Source organism: Misgurnus anguillicaudatus, chromosome 16 (genome assembly GCF_027580225.2).
Source record: "Misgurnus anguillicaudatus chromosome 16, ASM2758022v2, whole genome shotgun sequence".
In the NCBI taxonomy this organism is placed as follows: Eukaryota; Metazoa; Chordata; class Actinopteri; order Cypriniformes; family Cobitidae; genus Misgurnus; species Misgurnus anguillicaudatus.
Genome location: NC_073352.2, coordinates 5263057 through 5285924, shown reverse-complemented (window position 1 = coordinate 5285924; position 22868 = coordinate 5263057). Strand labels below are relative to the sequence as shown.

Sequence of the window (22868 nt, the reverse complement as noted above, 5' to 3'; positions counted from 1 at the left end):
AACAATGTTGTGTGTGCGGCACATACTTGTGTGGGTCAGGTATACTTCCGTGCACGCGTCAGCTTTCAAAGTATACTCACTGCTGCTACGCATGGATGGCAGTGTTCGACACAAATGCAATACAAATAATTTCTTATTCAAATTATTACCAGGTGGTACTGATTTGGCGACATTTCATAAAGTTTACTTAATTAGGTTCGGGAGGAGCATATTCATGTGATCCAACCAATCAGTGTAAAGAGGTGCCTATAAATGGCAGTCCCTCACCAGACAGCATCCCTCCTCCACCCCATCACCTCAGTCTCATCTAGTTTCATTCATCCCAGTTAAAGATGGGTGAGTACTCTGGGTTCGAGCTAAAATTCCGAGCTCGGAGCCCTCGCCTTGGACAGCATGCCAAATATGCTTTCTCTCATTCCCTATGGATTACATGTTAATGCGAACTCATGAACTGTACATAAAAAAATGGAAGGCGAAAGAAAGTAGCCGATCCACCATTGCAAACAAAGTTTAGAACAAACAACAAGAAACAAACATTATGGTGATGAAAATGCTCCAGAGAGAGCATTTATAGTTTATTTAACACCAATTTATTCTTTATGCAAGTTATAGACATTTTTTGTACTGCTAAACTAAAATTGCTTTTTGTTTGCCTTAATAAAGTGTGTAAATAAAACATACAGTGGTTAAATTAAAACTTTTCTACGTGTCATTTTTTAAAAAGCTTAATAAAATGTATCAATAATTATTCCTATCGAATGATATAACACGGTATATCGATGATAAACATTTTAGCTCTGGAATGTTAAAAAAGTCATTATTAAATTATGTAAAATAAATATAGTAAAAAGAACATTCTGATGTAACTGATGTAACAATGGTGAGAAAATTGGCAAAAATATTAGGAAAATGAAAACCGGTTGTTTTGTATTCGGCCTTCGGCTGAGTTTTTTATTTTATTTGGCTTCGGCCAAGAATTTTCCTTTCGGTGCATCCCTACTGTCAACCCATTGTTGGGTCAAACAAACATGTTCTGGGTTAATTTAACCAATGGCTGGGTTAATCCTTTTTGACACAACGTTGGGTGAAAATAACCCAGCATTTTTATAGTGCATTGCTATACACATTCAACATCTCTGACAAAGCAAATACAAAGAGACAACTATTCACGAAAACATAAAAGATCATGAATTGGAAAATATAGGGACAAATGTTGGCCCCACATTTGACATATAAAAGGGACATTTTCGAAATTTTCACTCAGTGACCTGGTTACTTCCTGACCCCCAATATATAGTTGAGAAGAAGGACTGGTTGTGGGCCAAATGCTGACTAAGGACGAATGAGTAATGTTGAGTCATACAGTTAGGAAGGAAAAACAGACGGCTGTACTACAACAACTGGCTGTAAAGCCTTATATAAGAGGAATGGCTTTCAAAACTGGCTTTAATATCAAAAACTAAAAAATCTAAAGTGCTTAAGAAACCTGTGATTTATTAAGCACTTTTACTCATATTTCACTGACTTCTCTAAAACACCAGAGTTTAATAAAATGTACTAGCCTTTGCAAAACATTGCATCAAGATCCAAAAAACGCAAAAATAAAACGCACCACCAAAGTACTCCATGACTCACGCACTAATTTATGAATTCTTCTAAAGCCATTCAACAGAGCTTTGTGTAAGCAACTTGCATATTTGTATTAATAATTTCACATACTATTATACATGACTGTGCAATATGCCAAATGGCACTGGTATTTGAGATTTAAGAGGTATGGAGGTGAAGATTTTCAGTGAAAAACTTGCGTTTCACCATGTCTTTCTATTGCTTCAGAAGACCTGGGATGCGTTTCCCAAAAGCATCATTGCTAACTAAGTTAGCAACTTTGTTGGTTGCAATGCAATTTCCCATTGCCAACCAACTAACTTGCTAACAGATTAGCAATTATGCTTTTGGGAAACGCACCCCAAAATGATTCTTTTTTGATATCCTTGTTGTCATATCTTGAAGTTTTGGGCTATAGGACCCAAAATTTTGATTATATTGAAAACCATATAGATTCAATCTGATGCAGAAAAGTGTGAAAGCACACAGACCGCACAAATCAGTCATGGGGTCAACCGGAACAATAAGTTAGTGGCGTGGGTTAGGGTGTGAGCAAACTTGAATCATCCTAAACTCCCGTTCATCATCAGACGAATGCCGCAAACTACAGCCAAACTCTGAGGTGTTTTACTCTACAGCATGTACACCAAGCAACCAAGTTAATCTGACTGCTAAACTAGTCTGACAGCTCTACATGCAAAACAAACTAGCAGGCCAGCAGCATTAAAACAACTTTTTAAACCTCGACTTAGGGCTATGTTTAACAGTTAATTAAGCAATGTTTTATATGAAGTAATTCTACAAGAAGATAGCGCTGATACAAGCCGGGTTAAACCCGAAATGCAGAAAAGTATACTGAGTAAAGCAATGCAGTGGCACAATGTTACAGTGAGTGAGTAGTTTACCAATAAATGATAATCAGTCATAAAACAGTTTCCGCAAACGTATTAAGTACACAAATGCATTTAGTTTCAGCATATGAGGGAAACAGTGAAACAAATGTGTTGACCCGAGTGTAGGGATGTTGAGGAGACAGAATTTTCCCACCGTTTATTCGGCGTGTGACAAACCCAAAGATCCCGGTATCACTGGATGGGAGGGGCTTATATATGTATGCAGCTGTGCACATTTTACTTCATTTAAATGATTGTTTAAATGCAGTGCTGGCGTTTAAATCCACGTGCAGCAGTGAGCCTTTTCTTTTACTTTTGAATTAACGGCAATGCGAGGGCAATAATTATATTAAAGTACACCCATTTCATTGCTAAAAACAACGTTATTTTGTGTATTTGGTATAATACAATGTGTTCGCGTGGTTTATGATTAAAAAAAACATTATTTCCTCATACCAAACATTTTTGTAGCTCCAAATTTCACTCTCTTCCTGAAACACATGGATTTTGTACAAAACTCATCAATTTGAAAAGCTGTGTCCCTGATTGGCCAGCTAATCTGTATGTTGTGATATTTCTGGCTGACACCAGAGGTATTCAGACCAGTGACGCTCCTTACCATGTTTGAAAGATTTGTGCACAATGCAATACTAACAGGAGTTAACTTACAGGCTGTGAATCCTAGCGGGAGGAATTATGATAATGTCGGTCTTCTCAACATCACCAATATCAGGAAGTAAACTGTTGCCTACAATCCGTGCAAGGTTTCCCACAGCACTTTGCAGTTCGGGCGGCCCGCCTAAGCTTGGAAACCCAACCGCCTTAACTAGGTTGGCAAATTTTTTTTACATTTCGCTGCACAAAAGGCTGTCAAGTGCATCCCAGAGAATAGCGCGGACGCGCTTCACACCGCGAGTGTGCACGCGCGCAACACGGCCGAAATGAGAGCCGTGGTTCGTCACTGTCTGGAGGATAGCCAGTTGATAAAACGTGTGTCCGTGAGAACTGTAAGTGGACTTATGTTTTGGGTTTATTTAAGCCTGTTATTGTATTGGTCTAAAGTTCTTTTTTACAATCTTCACGCAATCTATCATCGTTCGCCAGAACATCATGATTTGCTTCAGTTTGTGTTTATTAACCCTTTAGTTTCACTTCATCATGCAGCTATTCCCGTAAAGGTATCTGTTAAAAACATTTAATTCATTAATAATGTAGTATGTGTTCATTTTCTGTCATTGTTTCTTTAAAATTAAGAATTTTATTTGAGTGTTTTTAATAAAAATATTTTCATTTTCATCATGATGCCCCGCCCCCGGAATAGCACTTTTGGGAGTACTTCGACTCGACGCAGTAAAAAGTCACGCCTGAAAAATCTGCTCCCCTTTTCCCTCTCATAATGAGAGGGAGAGTTTTACTGCGCCGAGTCGAAGTACTCCCAAAAGTGCTATTCCGCCATACATTATACCCTTACCCTTTTTAACCCGCTTTTAAAAGTGCCACGTTTTATTTTGTGCCATCATATTTAAGCAATAAGGTACAAGAGGCTGTGCTGTATCGTGAATAAGTAACGGCTGAGGGCGTTGTTAGGCACGACGCGAAGCGGAGTGCCTGCAACCCCTTCGGCCGTTGCTTATTCACGATGCAGCGCTTGCCTCGAGTACCTTATTGCTTTTATAAAACGGTTACCACACAATATTAAAGTAAAAACAATATTAGTGCAACTTTCATGAAGTTAAATCAATAAAAGCATTCCTTCCGCTAGAAAAAATAGTCCCTGAATGCAAACAACAACATGGAAGCTCAAATAAAAACAACAAACTGCTCTCAGACTTTGTCTCATTATATGTTTATGTGTTGCTAAGGGTGTTGCTAAGGGCGCAGTGATATTAAATAGAACCGTTGGGTGAAGAGGTCATAGCAGTGTTTTATCGTGAATAAAGCACACCTATTGACCAATCAGAATCAAGGATTGGAACTAACCGTTTTATAATTGATCGTATAACTACTCGTATTAAATAGGGAAAACGTTGATGTGTTTGGTAATTTCTAACTTCATCTCTGTTTGTTATCATTGAATGAACTGGGCTAAGCTAAGTGCTACCAAAGTGTCGCTGCGCGCCACAGTGCTTAAGTGAAGAAGTGATAGAGGTATGCATCAACTCTTCTTAGTTAAGGTAATAACATAGGCTAATATGACAAGACGATGGAGTATCCCTTTAAGTGCTCGAGCCAGTGTGCGCAGGTACTTCTGAAAGAAGCCCGCCAGTCCCAAGCTGAGCAACCGGCTCTTCCTGCATTTAAAACACTGCTTGAATGTTGAATTTATTATTTTTATGAATGATAAACACAAAACACACACACACACACACACACACACACACACACACACACACACACACACACACACACACACACACACACATACATACATACATACATACATACATACATACATACATACATACATATATATATATATATATATATTTATATTTATATAATAACAAAACAAGAAAGCAAGCGGCTACTGCAATCGTCATTGTCAGTCAACGCATCTCTGAAAGTAATAAATAAAAACTAACACCTGCTGTTCTGTGATGTGTCACACTGAATTCAGGCAGCAGATCCATTAAGTTTTTAGTATCTGCTCTCTAATGAAACTAAATGCTTGTATTACTAGAAAAAATCAAAACGACGGAAGACGGTGCCACGGTGAGCAAGTGATATAATCGAGAGGCTAAAGCAGCATGCATCATTGGTTACACAGACTATCGCAACAAGCCTACCCGACTGATAACTTACTGACAGATACATTAAACAACTGAAGCATGATGGATGAGCATAACATGCTTTGTGTTCTTGTCTAGTCAATAATGTTAGAAACTTGCCTGAATGGAATCTGCATACGTTTTTCACATTTTCTTCACAACTGTACCATGTTAAATCTTATAACCTAAAGAACTAAAGAAGTGTGATTTTTTTTACATAAAAGGCCTGTATGTGTTTCTGCTAGAGTACAAAACATTTCCAAACGGTCCATTAGGGTCAATACAACGTCATCACCAAACAAGAAGAAATCTTACAACTTTGTTAGATGAGCACAAGCACCTGAGGGCAAGCAATTACAATTGAACAAGTACAATACTTCACAGCATTTAACATGTTCACTTCACACCCAGAAAAGTTAACTTTAATAACTTCACATGGGGCAATCAGACTCGCAGACAACACAGAGATTTTGTGTATGCTGTGGATTACTCATAAATATTTTCCTTATCAAAGGGACAATAAAAAATATTTTTCCGGTCAATGCAGTGGGATTGTTAATTCTACTTTTCCAAAACAACCTACGTTACTCATGTGACCGGGAAACTGACAGATGTGTCAATCAGGTCTGACAAGCTATTATGATGTTCATTACTCAACACCTCACAATGAAAACTCAAATCGAACTAAAAAACTAAATCTGGACAGAAGATTGTAAAAGTGTGGGCAGGGGAGCATCATGGTGTCAAGTAATCTATTACTAATCCATCACTTTATATGAAGGAAGTTCAGAATATTAAAAGAAAACATACGTATGCAAATCTGTATACTGTTAAATAATAAAACAATTATTATTTTAAAGAATTGGTCTTTCTATTCAACATTGCTTCTCTTGTAGATAGTACTGCCCTGTGTAAGTATGCATTGCATTGTCAGTGTTGCCACAAAGATTCAGTTTTATCTTTCAAGGACAAAAACATTTAGCGTAACGTGAACCTTGCTGAGCAAATTTGTTAGGTCATCACCATATTTACAGCGAAAACATCCGGTTAAATAACACATACATGGAGTTATCAAGCACTCTGTTGCAACAGGTATATGTACATTTTAGTTGTGTACAAAAGTACTGCATGAACTTTTTAAATCAGTTTGTCAAGCATCAGCAAATGTCTCTAAAGACATTGTCTGTATAGAGAAAGCAACATCTCTACACAGCCATAAGGCCTCATTTTAGCAGGGGTTAAAATATTGCTTTCTCTTAAACAAAATGTGAAAGGGCCCCAAAGGAATATCCTAGTGTTACACAATAATATGCCCCACAATGAAATTGTCCGTTGATGAGCCTGTGAGATCGTCGATACAAAATATTATCAGGCTGCAAGACAATAGTTGACTTATTTATTTATTTGTAAATTTTGGATTGGTGGACAAAAACAATGCTGGTTTATTGTAAGGGCAGCTGGCAACAGTGTCACGATTGCAACTTTCTTAAACATGAGGCCATTATGCAAAGTGAAGCCAGCAAGGCCTCTCATGCAAGAAAAAGCACACAATGTGCATGTTAATGTGAAACAATGATTATGATGATAATAATTTAAAACTATAACAGGCAAACATGCCAACTATCATCATGAATGTCCGCTATCAGCCATGTCTGACTATCGTCTATCGGCACAACCCTAATGGATCCCAAAAAAGTTTTAAAAAAAGCAGTTGGGCGTGTTACAGAGTATTTCTGTGCCGCATGCACTTCGCCAGGGTTCGTTTAAAGGAACACGCCCACATTTTGGGAATTTAGCTTATTCACCGTATCCCCCAGAGTTAGATAAGTCCATACATACCTCTCTCATCTCCGTGCGTGCTGTAACTCTGTCTGACGCAGCCCCCGCTAGCTTAGCTTAGCACAAAGACTGGAAATGCATGGCTCCAGCTAGTATACTGCTCCCAATAAGTGACAAAATAACGCGATCATTTTCCTATTTATGTGTTGTGATTTGTATAGTCAAACCGTGTACAAATAACAAGGTGATATGAGACACAGCGATCTTTTAACAGTATACATACTGAGAACTATATTCTCTGAAGACGAAGCACTGCCGCATGGGCGGAGTGATTTGCACAATTCTGACCGAACTCTCTGCTCCTCACCAGGGGCTTCTCGTGTGCTGCGAGCAGATCACTCCGCCCATGCGGCAGTGCTTCGTCTTCAGAGAATATAGTTCTCAGTATGTATACTGTTAAAAGATCGCTGTGTCTCATATCACCTTGTTATTTGTACACGGTTTGACTATACAAATCACAACACATAAATAGGAAAATGATCGCGTTATTTTGTCACTTATTGGGAGCAGTATACTAGCTGGAGCCATGCATTTCCAGTCTTTGTGCTAAGCTAAGCTAGCGGGGGCTGCGTCAGACAGAGTTACAGCACGCACGGAGATGAGAGAGGTATGTATGGACTTATCTAACTCTGGGGGATACGGTGAATAAGCTAAATTCCCAAAATGTGGGCGTGTTCCTTTAAGTTACTGAACGTTTTTTTCGATTACGGGTCCAACTGACGTTTCAGGGGTCTCTATATGTATAACTTCTTTTCATGGGCACCTCCCTCAGAAAACCCTGCCCACCAGTCAATCAGGGGGAGACGCTAGAACTTACAAACATTCACATCACACGACAGCTTTGTTTAATTTCAAAACTCAACAATGGCACAAAAGATGAAGTGTGTTTTTGGATGGAAGAAAGTCAGCCTTATGAAAACAATGGATATAGTTTATTATCCGGGGTAGCAGCGGAGGTTTGTGTGTGGGTTTGATGCGCTGGATTTCATTGAAAAGTCCCAACCGGGTCATGAGTTGCATGTGGTATGTAAGACTTCTGTCTTATGTTGGAAATAGTAATGAATCATACGTTAAACAGTGTTGCATGACTCGTACTTGCTCCTCCCGCGGTAGTAACTCCTCCTTCATTTTTTCGTACGTTATTGGAAGGAAACGGTAAAGCTAATCTTTCTTTTATAAATCTGATTAAACTAAAGACTCTTTGGAGATATAAAGGATGTAATACTACTCTATAGGTACTCCAGATTAACATAAAAAATGCAGAAACAACGTGTGTTACATGAGCTTTAAAGGCTTTAAAGTGCCCTGGAATATTCTTGTTTTGTTTGAGGTAAACTCCTCTATAAGGGTGATTCTCACGAAACCATTGAAACACCACGGCACTAATGATTTTAGCTTTAAAATGTGTAATGTAGTAACATTAAAAAGCATCAGAATTAACACAATACTGTGTTCTACCTTGCACAATGTGTGATTTCAACATAAGAATTTATAATTGTAAATTTGATCTCATTTTCTGCTGAAATTCTGATTACCGCAATGTGTCTGGCTGTGTTTGAACATGCGTTATGTTGTAATTTAATCAAATTAACACAAAAATATTAAGAAAAAAAATAAATGGATGTTTTGCTAAACTACTTTAGATGACAGAAAAAAATATTTACTGAATATTCATGTATAATAATAATGAAGAAAAATTAGGAAAATGATGTGTCCATGCCTGATGTTCTCATCCTCCGCAACACTTTTTGAGAACAGTTTAAGCACACATAAGGGCTTTTCACACCTGAAATTGTTAACCCTGGGTTATTCTATACCCAGGGTTAACGAAATCCTGGGTTATTTTTTTCGTGTTTCACACTGTTTAAACTTAACCAGGGGTTAAGAGATAACCCTGGGTATTCATAATTTGACATTTCACACTGTGCATTCCTAAACCCTGGGTCAGGAGTCTCCAACCCAGCTCCAACACACCTGTCTGTAATTATCAAGCCTTGATTAGCTACTTCAGCTGTGTTTAATTAGGGTCATAACATTGTAACCCTCCTTCGTTTAACACTGAATGCGTTTGGCACCGCAATGCGGGGTTAACACCACAAATGAGGTGCTAACCCTGCTCAGGAGCAGGGTTTCATAACCCTGGGTAAAAAGCGGTGATAACACCGCTTTCAAATTACAGGTGTGAAACGCTCCTTAACCCAGGGTTAAAAGCAGGGTTTAGAATAAAGATAACCCAGGTTTAAGCGCAGTGTGAAAACCCCTATACAGAATTTTAATAAAGTTTGATTTTGAGTGACCAAGCACATGGACCAGTTACTTTAAGATGGCTACCAGGTAATAGGGCTGCACGATAAATCGCATGTGTTTGTCACGCACTTCTCGTCAGTAATGCCGGTTCCTTGATTAGTATTAAATCGCCATCAGCTGTTTTCAGATGGAGCAGCTTTAACTGCACAGAGCCGTAGTTCCCTGACAATCAGGGCAATTTCGCATTAATTATCGCGGACGTATCGCCTGCGATATGTATGCGATATGGCCCAAATTGTCAGGGAACTACGGCTCTGTGCAGTTAATGTCGCGCCATCTGAAAGTGTTGGTGTGCACACCCCCTTAAACAAGTAACGTTAGCTCAGTGTAGTTTTTGATACGCTAGGATTTGAACAAAATGTAACCTACTTGTTGTTTACTGAGCTTGTTATCCGTAATAAACTACTCTAAAAAGACTTTGTTGTTATTGTTGTTATTGAAGTTATGTTTGTTCCACGAAAGCTGCTTGTTTATGTCTTCACTGCTGAAACTCTATATCCAAATCTTAGCAGATCCAGTTGACTTGTTTTGGAGGAACGCTCATTATTGAGAACCTTGCAGTTCACAAACCAAAATATACCACAAGGAGACACAAGCATCAGGTGATGCTCTATTCATTCATCTCATTAAAATACAAATCTGATCATCAACTGCATCTCTGTAAACACACACAGATCATGTGACTTGATGGCCCCGTGTTCACTGGCAATAGTCACGTGATGTCAGTGTTGTTGGTGTACCCACGCGCCTGAACTGCTCAATACTAAACCTGCTGAAAGTTACTGCTGCACTGCTATTATAAGAAGACTGATTATACTGCATTTGAAAAATCCGAAATCTAAATTATTTTTAGTAATTTAAAGGCATATTTTATTCGAAGTTACCTACAGTACACTTGTTAAGTCCACCTGTAGCGCATCATCACTTCACTTTCACTCACCGCGATCAGCGTGCTGTTTCGGCTCTGCTCCCCGGGCGTCCCGTTCCCACCGTCAGTCAGCTCCGCGCTCCCGCCGCCGGTCGTTCCTCTGTGCGCCGTCGTGTCCGCGCTCGCCGCCGGCGGCTGTCGGTGTTTGTTCTTGTGCTTGGCTTTGGTCTGCTGGCAGCGCTGATGAAGCGCAAGTGTCTGTTGCCTCTCGATCTCCAGACGCTCCATCGCAGTGTTATCATAGCGGCTCTCACAGCTATCGTGATGCCGCCGGAAGAGCTCAATCCGCCGCCGGAGCCGCTCCATAACCGCGCTGTGCCGCGGCATCACAAAATCCGCCATCATCCAGAAAAAGCAGCGCGTTTATAAAGTCACTCGAGTCTCCGGACAGCGGCACAACTCACGCGGGACCGCTCGGGATGCTTCAATGTGTACGAGCGTGTGCGCGCGCGTGCCTTTACAAAACACACTCAACTGCCTCCATTTTTACCACTATCTGCCTCAGTATACAACAAAAGAAACGGCACATTGTTTACACATGAATATTAACGTTCAAAAACGAGTCGAAAGTGCAATTAAAGTTTCTTAGAAACTAAAAACACAAAAAATCCCGAATAAACTTTTAACTTTCAAACTTGTTTCTGAGGAAATGCTTAAGCTCGCGGTCTCACCACACACCAGATTGCAGTAAAACGTGTGATTTTATAAATGAAAGAGTTCACTATCGATAATAAATGACGCATTTTAATAAACAGGGTTAAACCTATTTAGATGCGACTTTACTTTGTAAAAGTTTAATAGGATTCACTACCCTAACTCAAGGAATCTCTATATTAAAACGTACGTAGATATTAAAAAACATTACTCATAGTTTATCTCAAACATAACGTTAACCACCGAACCGTTTGTTTCCTCACTGAGTCGTGAAATGTTAGCGATTTTTTTATTTCGCGCAGATTTCCCCTGAGTTAAAAGTTTGAGAAAGACTCACTTGATTTAAAACCAGAGACGAAACGTTAAATTTCGTTTATCCAGCTTGATGCAATTTATCGCAAAAACACGAACTGCGAAAGTTTACAGTAAGTTTGAGTAGTTTAAGTAACTTTTAAAGTAGCAGTGGCTAACAGCTGATCCTCACAGTTACACTACAGCTACGGATGTAGCTTAGCTTGGCTGCTAACTAGTTATCCAATAAAGCATTACAAATTCACTTTTCACTGAACTTCCATTCAAAAAGTTTTAAGCTACACGCAGTCGATTCCGGTTCACCTGTTTAAGACGACACGAAAGCAAAAAGCAAACAGAAAAGAAACAATCTCAGCCCCACTGCGCTGTCTCTATTGTTGTCCAGTGTTCAAGCAGTTGTTGGTCGCCATCTTGTAACAAGTTTTCCTTATCTTTTTTTTCTGTTTTTTTCCCCACGCGCTCTGACTGACAGCTCGCTCAGGCAATCACAAACTTTTATTATAAACTCATGGAAATTTCTCAGAATATATCATTATTTTTAAGACAAGCGAAAACAAAAGCAGATAAATTATGAAAGAGGTAAATTGATTAACTTGTAAACTAGTTGACAACTGGCTGTGAAGTTATGTACTACATGCATCCTGGGGTACAAACTGTTTCATTCTTTCCATAATGCAGTTTCTCTTCACGTGATTTGTCCTTTTCAGTTAGATTTGGGTTTCCCCTATCACTGTACATCAGAGCTGACATTTGCATAATTGTTCAGACAATACAAACTGCTTTCATTCTCCACTGCAAGACCCTTTTCGTCTCGGATTGTGTAAAAGTTTTTTTTTTTTTTCGGATTGTGTAAAAGTAAATTATGCAACACAAACATGGCTGTGTAACTCATATGAATGTTTTGATTTTGCAGTTTATTAACGACTAAATGCGATATTAATGCATAATTTTCTCGCAAATTCCATATATTTCCACACCACATTTGATATTGTTTTAGATATTTTGGATTAACATTACTTTAATGAAAATCAAGCACATTTACATACCTTCACTATTAATAAAATTAAAATGACATTAAATTAACTAAATTATCTGAGGATTGCATTGAAAACTTCTTAATAAAATATTTTTATATTATTAAGATTTTAATACTTTTTGAATTTTGAAATACTAATTTGATGCAGGTTTGAATGTGAAAATAATGTAAATTTAAATAAAGGATTAAATATCTTAAGACAAAATGTTTTTAGCCACTTTTGTGATATTCACCCACAATCCATTCCCTAAACTAGTCTAAAGAAAACCACAAAACATCATTTTATTCTGTTAACACCCATTCGACGCAAAAAAGAAACATTGCTTTGGCCAAAAATATGTTGAATATCAGCTAAATACATTTTGAAGAAAGTAAAACATATTTTTGAATTTGAACATTTCAGGGGCAACAAATATATTTCTAATTTTACAACCTATACGGCAAAAAATATATTTTCCTGGCCAAAATATACAAGTTTGTATAAAATATATAATAGGCCTATATAAAATTATAAGTATATTTTTGTAGTTGAAAATATATTTAATTTTAATATTTTCAAACCTGTTATGTTTACAGGTTTGTAACACAATGTTTTTCTTCCAATGAGACTGAATATAAATGCTTTGAAGGGGACATTTCACAACTTTTTAAAGATTTAAAACAATTTGGGGTCTCCACAGTACATAGGTGAAGTTTTAGCTCAACATATCATATAGATAATTTATTATAGCATGTTAAAGCAACACTATGTAGTTTTTTACCTTTAAATAATGTCTCTAAAATTATTTCAGTGATAGAACAACTTTTAACTGGACAAACTGTATGTTGCTGCAACCTGAGCAGCCTCCTAGCTGCTATAAGCACACTCTGAAAGTGGCGGTGGAGGGTAGGAAACACAGCCCCGCCCCTCCCCCTGCCTGCAGAAGAGTGTCTGATACCAGGCACTGTTGTGCTTTTTAACCACATGGGGGAGCTCTAAGTCATTTTTATATGGAAACTACATAATGTTGCTTTAAAATTGACACTTTGTAGGTGTGAGCAAAAATCTGTCGTTTTGGGTGTGTCCCTTAAAATGCAAATGAGCTGATCTCTGCACTTAATGGCAGTGCTGTGGTTGGATAGCGCAGATTAAGGGGCAGTATTATTATATTAAAATCCCCTTCTGACATCACAAGGGGAGCCAAATTTCAATTACTTATTTTTTCACATGCTTGCAAAGAATGGTTTCCCAAAACTAAGTAATATTTGGGTTGATATTTTTCACATTTCCTAAGTTGATAGAAGCACTGGGGACCCAATTATAGCACTTAAACATGGAAGATATTACTCAGATATTACTCATCTGGGTAATATACTTATGCCGCAATAGTTAGTCTGTCTGGAACCGAGTGGATTTTAAACCACAATACTGCATGACACTTGCAATAGGATTCTGTTTCTCTTTCCCTGTCTCGTCCTCGACCCGAAGACAATGAGACAAACAGACCCAGTTCCTGCTGATGTAAAGGTTCACACAACACTGATCTACTGACTGTCTTTCAACATGATGCCCAGCCGATCCGCGACCAACGATCACCGGCTGAACCAGTTTAATACGCTTACCGTTTCCTATCCCTATCATGTTTATATATATAAATATATATTAATTTCTCTCAAGAGTTTTTCTCCTCCTAGGAGTTTTCCCACAGGGTTTTTCTCCTAGTGGGTTTTTTCATCCCTGGGAGAGTCGGCCAACATTGGCTTAACTTAGCACTTCCCTGTATACGTTACATTATTACTACGCTCGCTTGTACGGTTTATTAGCTGCTGTATTCTACTTCTTATATTATCTATCGATTATTTAGTGTTTTCCCCTACATCTATTCATGTAAAGCTGCTTTGAAACAATTAACAATTGTGAAAAGCCCTATATAAATAAAATTTAATTGAAAAACAAGAAGTCAGATTTTCATGTTATGTCCCCTTTAAAACCCATTTAACTTTAAAATATATTTAAAATATACAAGAAAATGACAAAAATATGGGTCAAATATACATTTCTGTAAATATATTTCAGTACATATTTTGAAATATTTAAAATTTTATTTAAAAATATATATATTTTTTGCCATATGGCATGCAGCCACACTCACAAGAACCAGAATAAAAACACACATCTCGTTTGTTAAATCAGTTTATTTTAGTTTGTGAGTAACATGATGGATTTATTCTGAAACTTTCCTCTCCACGGCAGAATCATCATTCACTCATGATCTCAATGCCTCCAATAACACCAGCAAATCCATTCATTTCCATCCTTATATTCATCAACACTATTAATCACCTACATCTGTAGAATAATGGTTATCAAAAAAAAGAAAAGAAAAACAAAAAATAGAAAAAAAAATCTGGAACAGCCCAAAACAGGTGTACATATAAACATGTATGGTTGAAGATAATGGTGACTATAGATATTTATACAGCAGAGCAGCAGATATTGGTCTGTATTGAGTTTTTGTTGCGTTTCGTTTATTCTTCTCAGTTACCTTTGAAAGTGCCAACTCTTCATCAGTCTTGGGGCAGAGCTCACGTTATGGCATTTCACCTCACTGCTTTGATGGACTAGAAACAGAAGAGGCTGGTTTGCCATTTTAAGAGTAGAAACAAGTAACTAAGTAAACTAGCCAACTAGACTAGTTAACTTCATATAAGGGTAAGCCCCTAATAGTGCCTTTTTTTCATTTCTTTGGGGTCAAGTATTTAGGGGCAGAGTCGGTGTGGAATAGTTGAAGAAATTATTTTCTTGTTTTACACCCAAAACCTTGCTTTCTATGTCGTTTTCTTGAGTGACACTTACTAGAAAACAAAGAATCATCAGGAGTATCTCACAACATCAAATACACATCCAGGTCTTATTTCATACCAAAAACAAAAGAAATAAAAAATTATATTGTGCATAAATAAAATCAAGTCTATTTCAGGACCCTTTAGATTTTTGTCGTAAGCCATTTTTCATAATCAGTACACAAAAAAAGTCATGTCAAATATTTACACATCATGGCAGGAAATCATACAGTAAACAAATGACTAAATTACAGTGAAGAAAAAAGTCTAATAAAGACCAAAAGCCAAAACTGTCACAATGCAAATAATCTTTGTGGTCCAAAAAATATAATCTCTTGTTTCTTTAGTTTGGCATAAAATGTGACTAGGACATGTTGTTGTGAAATTCACCCTGAAATACTGGAATTGGAAATATATCTTAAACTGCCACTTCACATGGCGTGAATGTTAAGTGTGTCAATGTAAGTTGTTTAATAAACAGGAAACTGCTACTGCTGCAAACATTGCTTGGACAGGATATGACATCACAGGGACAAAAACTGAAGTATTCACCAGTCACATGCATGCACCAATGAAAATATATTGAGCCTTATCAACAAGTCTGGTCACAAAAATTGTCAAAAAGAAGATGGGCCATGTTTTAGTCCCAATATGTTCCTGTTATTGAGCTGGACAGGTTAGATTCTACATCAGACCAGAAAACAAATACTACAGTAATCCACAATTAGTAAAAAAAAAGTCCATCTGAAAGACAGAAAACAAAAAAAGCAAAACAAAACAAAAAAAATAATAAAGACAAGTCACAGTACATTCACAGAAAAATATTAACAAATTTTCTGTCCTACAAATAAGGCGATACACTAGAATCTACAAATCTACCTGGCATTCTCCCTGGATTCTTCGAGCATGTGCACCATGTCTGGATGGGTATATATAGAAAGATTTCGCCCTGTCTATGCCATGACAAAACATAAACCTCATGAAGATGGTAAAGAGAAAATCTTTTGACTTTAAAACCTAAAAGTTGAGTTTATAATTAACATCAATCAAATCAATCGATTAAACCCCCATCTTTCTAACAATAGTTGACTCTCTATGGCTTCTCATGTATATCTACAACCTCATCCCTAAAAATACAGGATGAAAAAAGCAGAAATCCTTACAAAACCTAGTGTGCCATAGTGTTGTTGTATGTTTAGGAACAATGTCTGGAAGTGTGTGTGACAGCCGAGGAGAGGCTATGAAATCTTTACACGAGTGTCAGATGCACAGTCTAGGAATGGTAACAAAGCTGTCATTTCGTTTTCAGACATGGAGAAAGTTTCTATTCTATTCAATCATTATCATCATCACCATGGTAACCATCAACATCCTCATGTCTGTTTGAGGAGGTGTACATTTCTCTGTTGGTCGTGCGGTGGACTGCACTGTTTCTCTCTGACCGTCATCACATCAGTGATGGAGAACAGAAGAACAGGGTAGGAAGGAACATGGGAACAGGGTCAGGGAAAGATGGAGCGGGATCTGGGTACGGGAGGAGAAGGGTGAGGGGATACGGTTGAGAAGATTCAGAAAGTCCATCAGTCCTTTCTTGGTTTTCTGTTTCTGGGAGACCTTCTAAGGACGTCGTCCTCTGATTTCTAGACAAGAGAGAATAAAATAGAAAAAATTAAGCAGTGCTCCACTTTAAGACTACAATCAAAAATACAATCTATAAAGTAAACATTTAGGCCGTTTACATGAAAACGTTGTAGTAAAAACTTACTACATCACGTACACACGACAGTGGTGTTATTTAATGACACAGAAACCTTATTAAAAGATAAAAACCTATATTGTGATACATATTGCCGCTAAAAGTAATCCTATTGTGATATAAGATTTTGGTCATATCGCCCACCCCTAGTTTATTACTAAAAATGACCCTGGACTATAAAGTGGCACAATTTGTAAACTTTGTTGGAGATGCGTTAATAAACTCTGTATCTTGACCAACACAAACAATCCTGAAGCCTGCCACTGTTGTTTTGGTCATACTTAAACATGCCTATATACACTAAATGAACACTTGCGCATGACATCATCATTAGTACAGATTAGACGACCAGTGTTGGGGAAAGTTACTTTTAAAAGTAATGCATTACAATATTAAGTTACTCCCCCAAAAAAGTGTAACTAATTGGGTTACTAAGTTACTTTTCATGAAAAGTAATGCTTACGTTACTTTTGTGTTACTTTTTCTTACTTAACTGAGGTTTCACCTCTTTCGCAAAAATGTCAAGCTCTTTTCTTTTTTCACATCATTATCTTTATGACTGGATTATATTAGCTGTGCATTTAAAATACTAAAACATAAAAATCGAACAAACTTAATATTAATATACATTAGATACATCCAGAAACACGCTCATTTTAACCCTAAAGATTGAGGGTTGTATCCCATGAGCTGTACCTCATTCAATTTCTGCTTGTCTGTGTGTTCGTTCTCTGCAGAATCTTCTGAATCTTCTTCACTCTTTTTCTCTTCTGATGGCAAAAACAAGAAACCCCTTTTAACTCACAGTAACTCCAAACATTTCATTTTAGTGAGACAAAAACGTCTCATCTGGCTAATTAGAAAACATCTCAAACAACAACAAAAAAGTTCATTTTCCAGAATATTATGCAAAGGAAAAGTCTAAGCATTCACTGTGTGAAGACTGTAGAAAAATGTGATCGTTTATCAGACCTTGTTCATCATCCTTTGCCTCCTCTTCCTCAGGCTTGTCCTCCTCTTCATCATCATCATCCTTCACATCTGGCTGAGGAGCATCAGTCTTCTTGTACTCAGCAGCTGTGGATGCTGAACTCTTCTGTAACAAAGACAAACATTTATTTAGCAATTCTTAGTTTTGTTTACATGACTCACACACGATGGCTGATTTAAAATGCAATGCTAATAAAATATAAAAGGGAAATTTGACAATTTTATCTCTCTCTCTCACACACACACACACACACACACACACACACACACACACACACACACACACCTTTCCAGTGCAGCAGAAGACAATGATGAGCACCAGTGGTAGAGCCACGGTCAGGACATAAACAATCCAAAGCCAAGGTCTCTCTTCAGCAGCAGTTATCATCTGATTCACCAGACCGGGCTGTAAAAACACAAACACTCTAATTCACCATCACACAACTAAACAAAATGAATTTTTTCTGTGAGACCATATTCACAGATAATTGTGAGGACAGGACCAGTAAACCAAAAAACCCAGATTTGACTCGGCTCAATGTGTCATAGCTAACCACTAGGCCATGAATCCTACCAAACTGACACGCTTTATGTGGGGTTTGTGTCACAATTGTGTTGTTTTCAGATGAACATTGTAGGTTGTAAAATATACATTTTGTTGTAAGGCAAAATCAGTGGTATTTTCAAGATCATCCAATTTTCACCAGGGCTGGCAGTGAACCTGGAGCAAACACTTGGCCAGTCATGCCACTCGCTCAGTACTGGCTTGTGTTTCCACCATAAAAGGAGTAGAACGCACTACATCATCGATGACTGAATCACTCTTATAAATTATATGACTTTGCGTTATATTATATTGTTACATGTTATATTACGTTGCATTGTATAGTTTACGTTACATTATATTACTTTGGGTTTTATTATATTGTTACATGTTATATTACGTTGCATTGTATAGTAACATGTTATATTACTTTGCGTTATATTATATTGTTACGTTATATTACGTCACATTGTATAGTTATGTGTTATATTATTTTACTTTGCGTTATATTATATTCTTACGTTATATTACATTGCATTGTATTGTTCTGTGTTATATTATACTACTTTGCGTTATATTTTGTTGTTACATGTTATATTACGTTGCATTGTATTGTTACATGTTTTGTTATAATACGTTGCGTTATATTATATTTTTACGTTATATTACGTCACATTGTATAGTTACGTGTTATATTATTTTACTTTGCGTTATATTATGTTGTTACATGTTATATTATGTTGCGTTGTATAGTTATGTGCTATATTACTTTGTGTAATATTATGTTGTTACATGTTATATTACGTTGCGTTGTATAATTACTAGGGCTGCACAATTTGGGTAGTTTTTCCCATTGCGGTTATTGATGCTAATATTGCGATGTGCGGTTGCAATTATAATAAATGGTATCATGAGTCAACTTGATGGGTTTTAAGGAAAATCCACACACAGTTTAGTGATAATGCTAAAATGTGTATTTGTAAAACTAGAAATGTTTTCATATTGCCACGTGATGTAGCAACTGCTCAGTTTCAGTAATCCTAAATCCAAAATACCCCCATACAACAGACGTAGAGTTTTTTTTAGCTACCAGATCACTGTCAATCTCCTCTGCATCCATCTTCGCTCTGGTATTTTCGCGCGGCGCACACACAAGTGACGACGCACGCCACACACGTGCATGCCACACGTGCACTGCCTTTTTTGTTCGTTTTTCTTTCTTTTTTTAAACGGCAAGGAAAATCATCAAACTGTTATCAGAAAGTTTGTGTTAACAAGTCCACACATTTATTTATTTAATATAATTGCAAAATTTTGCTATCATATAATCACACAGGCTGACATCCCGATTGCTATGCGATTAATTGTGCAGCACTAATAATTACGTGTAATAATATATTATTTTGTGTAATATTATGTTGTTACATGCTATTTTACATTGTGTTGTATTTTTACATGTTATATTACTTCCCCACTGGTGCATTATAAGGAAACGGGTACTTTGGGAAATAGTTTGCTTTTAAATCAAAACATAATAAAAGTTGCATGAAAACACTAAATCCTGGAAAAATGTGTATAATAGCAGCAAAATAGCTTTATTGGGTGTTTTGCCCTTTAACAATACTTAAAGAGTGTATTCATAAGATTTGTTTAGTACACATGGGGCAGTTTGTGGCTCACTGTACTCATAAATTGTTTTTTATGGTTGTACACTGATTTATGGCACATTAATGCTTTCAGATGGTAATACTGGGTTACCTTCATATATCACGATACTGAATTAAGAACGACAACATTTATATAACATTATAAACTAATAATATCATTGTGCTACACATATAAAACAAATATGCTACACATATAAACCAATGTGAGACAAAAAAAGTATCAAATTGAGCACTTTGATACTATTTTAATAAATAAAGGACCATTAAAAGCTCCCATTAATTTGTGAGCACCCTACATACTTTTAATGTGTGGCACCTATTGGACTAGGCTACCGTTACAAACTGCTGTCAATTCTGAGCAAACATTCTTGTTTCGAATGCTACAACCAAAGTCGTCAGGAAGATTAAACTGACCACAACCAAATCCTAAACCCAAACACACAGGCTTCTGTTAGGTCCTGTAGTCAGAACAAGAGTCGACTCTTGAGTTTAACATGTGAGGAATGCCTGGAATCCACCTTTGGAGAGAAGGCATTCGCACAGCTAATCCCAGAGGGCACGGCTCTCACGGACCCTCCCAAAAACACACGTGACCCTAACCCTAACTGCCGATTGGCTGCCACACCCAAGCACCTTTAACAAAGACACCAGGATTAGGCCCAAAAAGATGGCAGAATTTATCATCTTCACAACACACTACATGATGACATTTCCGTGTTTTGAAGAAGCTTAGAAAAATCTGCATGTTAAAAAACCCCAAAATGTTGTAACTTTAGCTTTATGGTGATCCAAATTGGTAAAAGTTATAGCAACAAATACATGTCTCTAAAACAATCTTTTGTTCAAGAAGACAGACCAAACTTATGATGGATCTCTGTGTCATGACGCATTTCCGAGTGAAATGAAATAACAAATGGAGGAAAATAGTGGGCGTGCCTTGTGTTATCCACTGTGAATTGATTGGATCTAGAAAATGATCACCACAAGAGGGTGTACATTTTCAGATTTTGATTTAAGTTTATGATGGCACATGCATTTAAAAAATTAAATAAATAATGACCCAAGCTGATAATTTTTTATAATGAAACACAATATTCCATTACAAAATAAGAATTTAAAGAAATTTATTAAATCTTCTCTAGATTTCTGACTCAATAAATGCAGTCACACACTCACTGTCACCTGTGTTTAACTGAGATATCTGCTCTATATAGAGTAACATTACAGTAAGAAACCAGGAATTTGCCTCTGTTTTTCATTGCACTAATGGCTTAAGTATAGATATCTACTGATATTTTCTATGATATGTTTGGTCTATGATGAGTTTGGACATTGGCTGTGAGAAAAAACTATGGCACAGCGTGTCACACATCAAGGAGCTGATTTCTGTTTTTAAGTAGTAATCATACAAAAATGATCAGTGTAATGATCTGTATCATCAGTCATATGCGTTCACATGTGCATGAATAGTTCAATGATGTTTTGGGTTTGCAGAATGAGATAGCATGGTTTTGTGCAGTCCCACGCCCCTTAAAGGAACGCTGATGGTTGAACTGGCTGTGCTGTGTCATGTGGGAAAGCTTCAGTAGTAAGTGGAAACAGATTTTACAGAGCGAAATCAAAAAATAATCCTGCGAGTGTGACTTAGGGGGCATTTATACCTGGTATTAAGATGCGTTTTGGTTGATCGGATCACAAGTGGACGACGCTAAAGACAGGTGTAAACAGGATATTAAAGGAATATTCCATTTTCTTAAAAGAAAAATCCAGATAATTTATACACCACAATGTCATCCAAAATGTTGATGTCTTTCTTTGTTCAGTCGAGAAGAAATTATGTTTTTTGAGGAAAACATTGCAGAATTTTTCTCATTTTAATGGACTTTAATAGAGCCCAACATTTAATACCTTACTCAACACTTAACAGTTTTTTTCAACGGAGTTTCAAAGGACTATAAACAATCCCAAACGAGGCATAAGGGTCTTATCTAGCGAAACGATTGTCATTTTTGACAAGAAAAATAACAAATATACACTTTTAAAGCACAACTTTTCATTTAGGTCCGGTCCAGCGCGACCTAACGTAAATGTGTAGTGACGTAGGGAGGTCACGTGTTACATATATAAAACGCACATTTGCGGACCATTGTAAACAATAAACTGACACAAAGACATTAATTAATATCATTCGACAACCAACAACGTTGGAACGGTCCTCTTCCTCAACACTTTTAAACACTGGGGTGGAGTTTTGCGTTCGTCCTCTGTGACCTCTTGACGTATTGCGTGGGGTCACGCTATCACATCACGACCGGATTTAGACGATAAGTTGTGGTTTAAAAGTGCGTATTTTTTATTGTTCTTGTCAAAAATGACAATCGTTTCGCTAGATAAGACCCTTATACCTCGTTTGGGATCGTTTATAGTCGTTTGAAACTCCGTTGAAAAAAAACTGTTAAGTATTAAGTTAAGTATTAAATGTTGGACTCTATTAAAGTCTATTAAAATGAGAAAAATCCTGCAATGTTTTCCTCAAAAAACATAATTTCTTCTCGACTGAACAAAGAAAGACATCAACATTTTGGATGACATTGTGGTGAGTAAACTATCTAGATTTTTCTTTTAAGAAAATGGAATATTCCTTTAAAGCTCCTCCACTTTTGAGCACATTCAGAGGTAGTCGATAACGCATTCGAATGGATTGCTTGTGTGTTCGAGCAGCCACAAAACACCGCCTACTCTC

The 22868-nt window shown here is 37.1% G+C and overlaps 2 protein-coding genes across 3 annotated transcripts in view; both read right to left on the bottom strand.

Annotated features, from left to right (window-relative positions):
• The window catches only part of maml1 (mastermind-like transcriptional coactivator 1), a 31027-nt gene extending 19155 nt beyond the window's left edge, over positions 1-11872 (bottom strand). The window contains exon 1 of one of the 2 annotated variants that reach the window (XM_055178051.2): positions 10356-11872. In XM_055178051.2, coding sequence (XP_055034026.2) covers positions 10356-10688 — 333 coding nt within the window. In that variant the 5' untranslated portion in view covers positions 10689-11872. The remainder of the gene's footprint in view (positions 1-10355) is intronic. The other variant, XM_055178050.2, reaches the window with a different exon arrangement.
• A 2633-nt stretch (positions 11873-14505) lies between these two features.
• The window catches only part of canx (calnexin), a 29236-nt gene continuing 20873 nt past the window's right edge, over positions 14506-22868 (bottom strand). Inside the window, exons 12-15 of the mRNA XM_073854045.1 lie at positions 18201-18320; positions 17897-18020; positions 17621-17694; positions 14506-16808 (exon numbers count right to left, since the gene is read on the bottom strand). Coding sequence (XP_073710146.1) covers positions 16749-16808; positions 17621-17694; positions 17897-18020; positions 18201-18320 — 378 coding nt within the window. The 3' untranslated portion in view covers positions 14506-16748. The remainder of the gene's footprint in view (positions 16809-17620; positions 17695-17896; positions 18021-18200; positions 18321-22868) is intronic.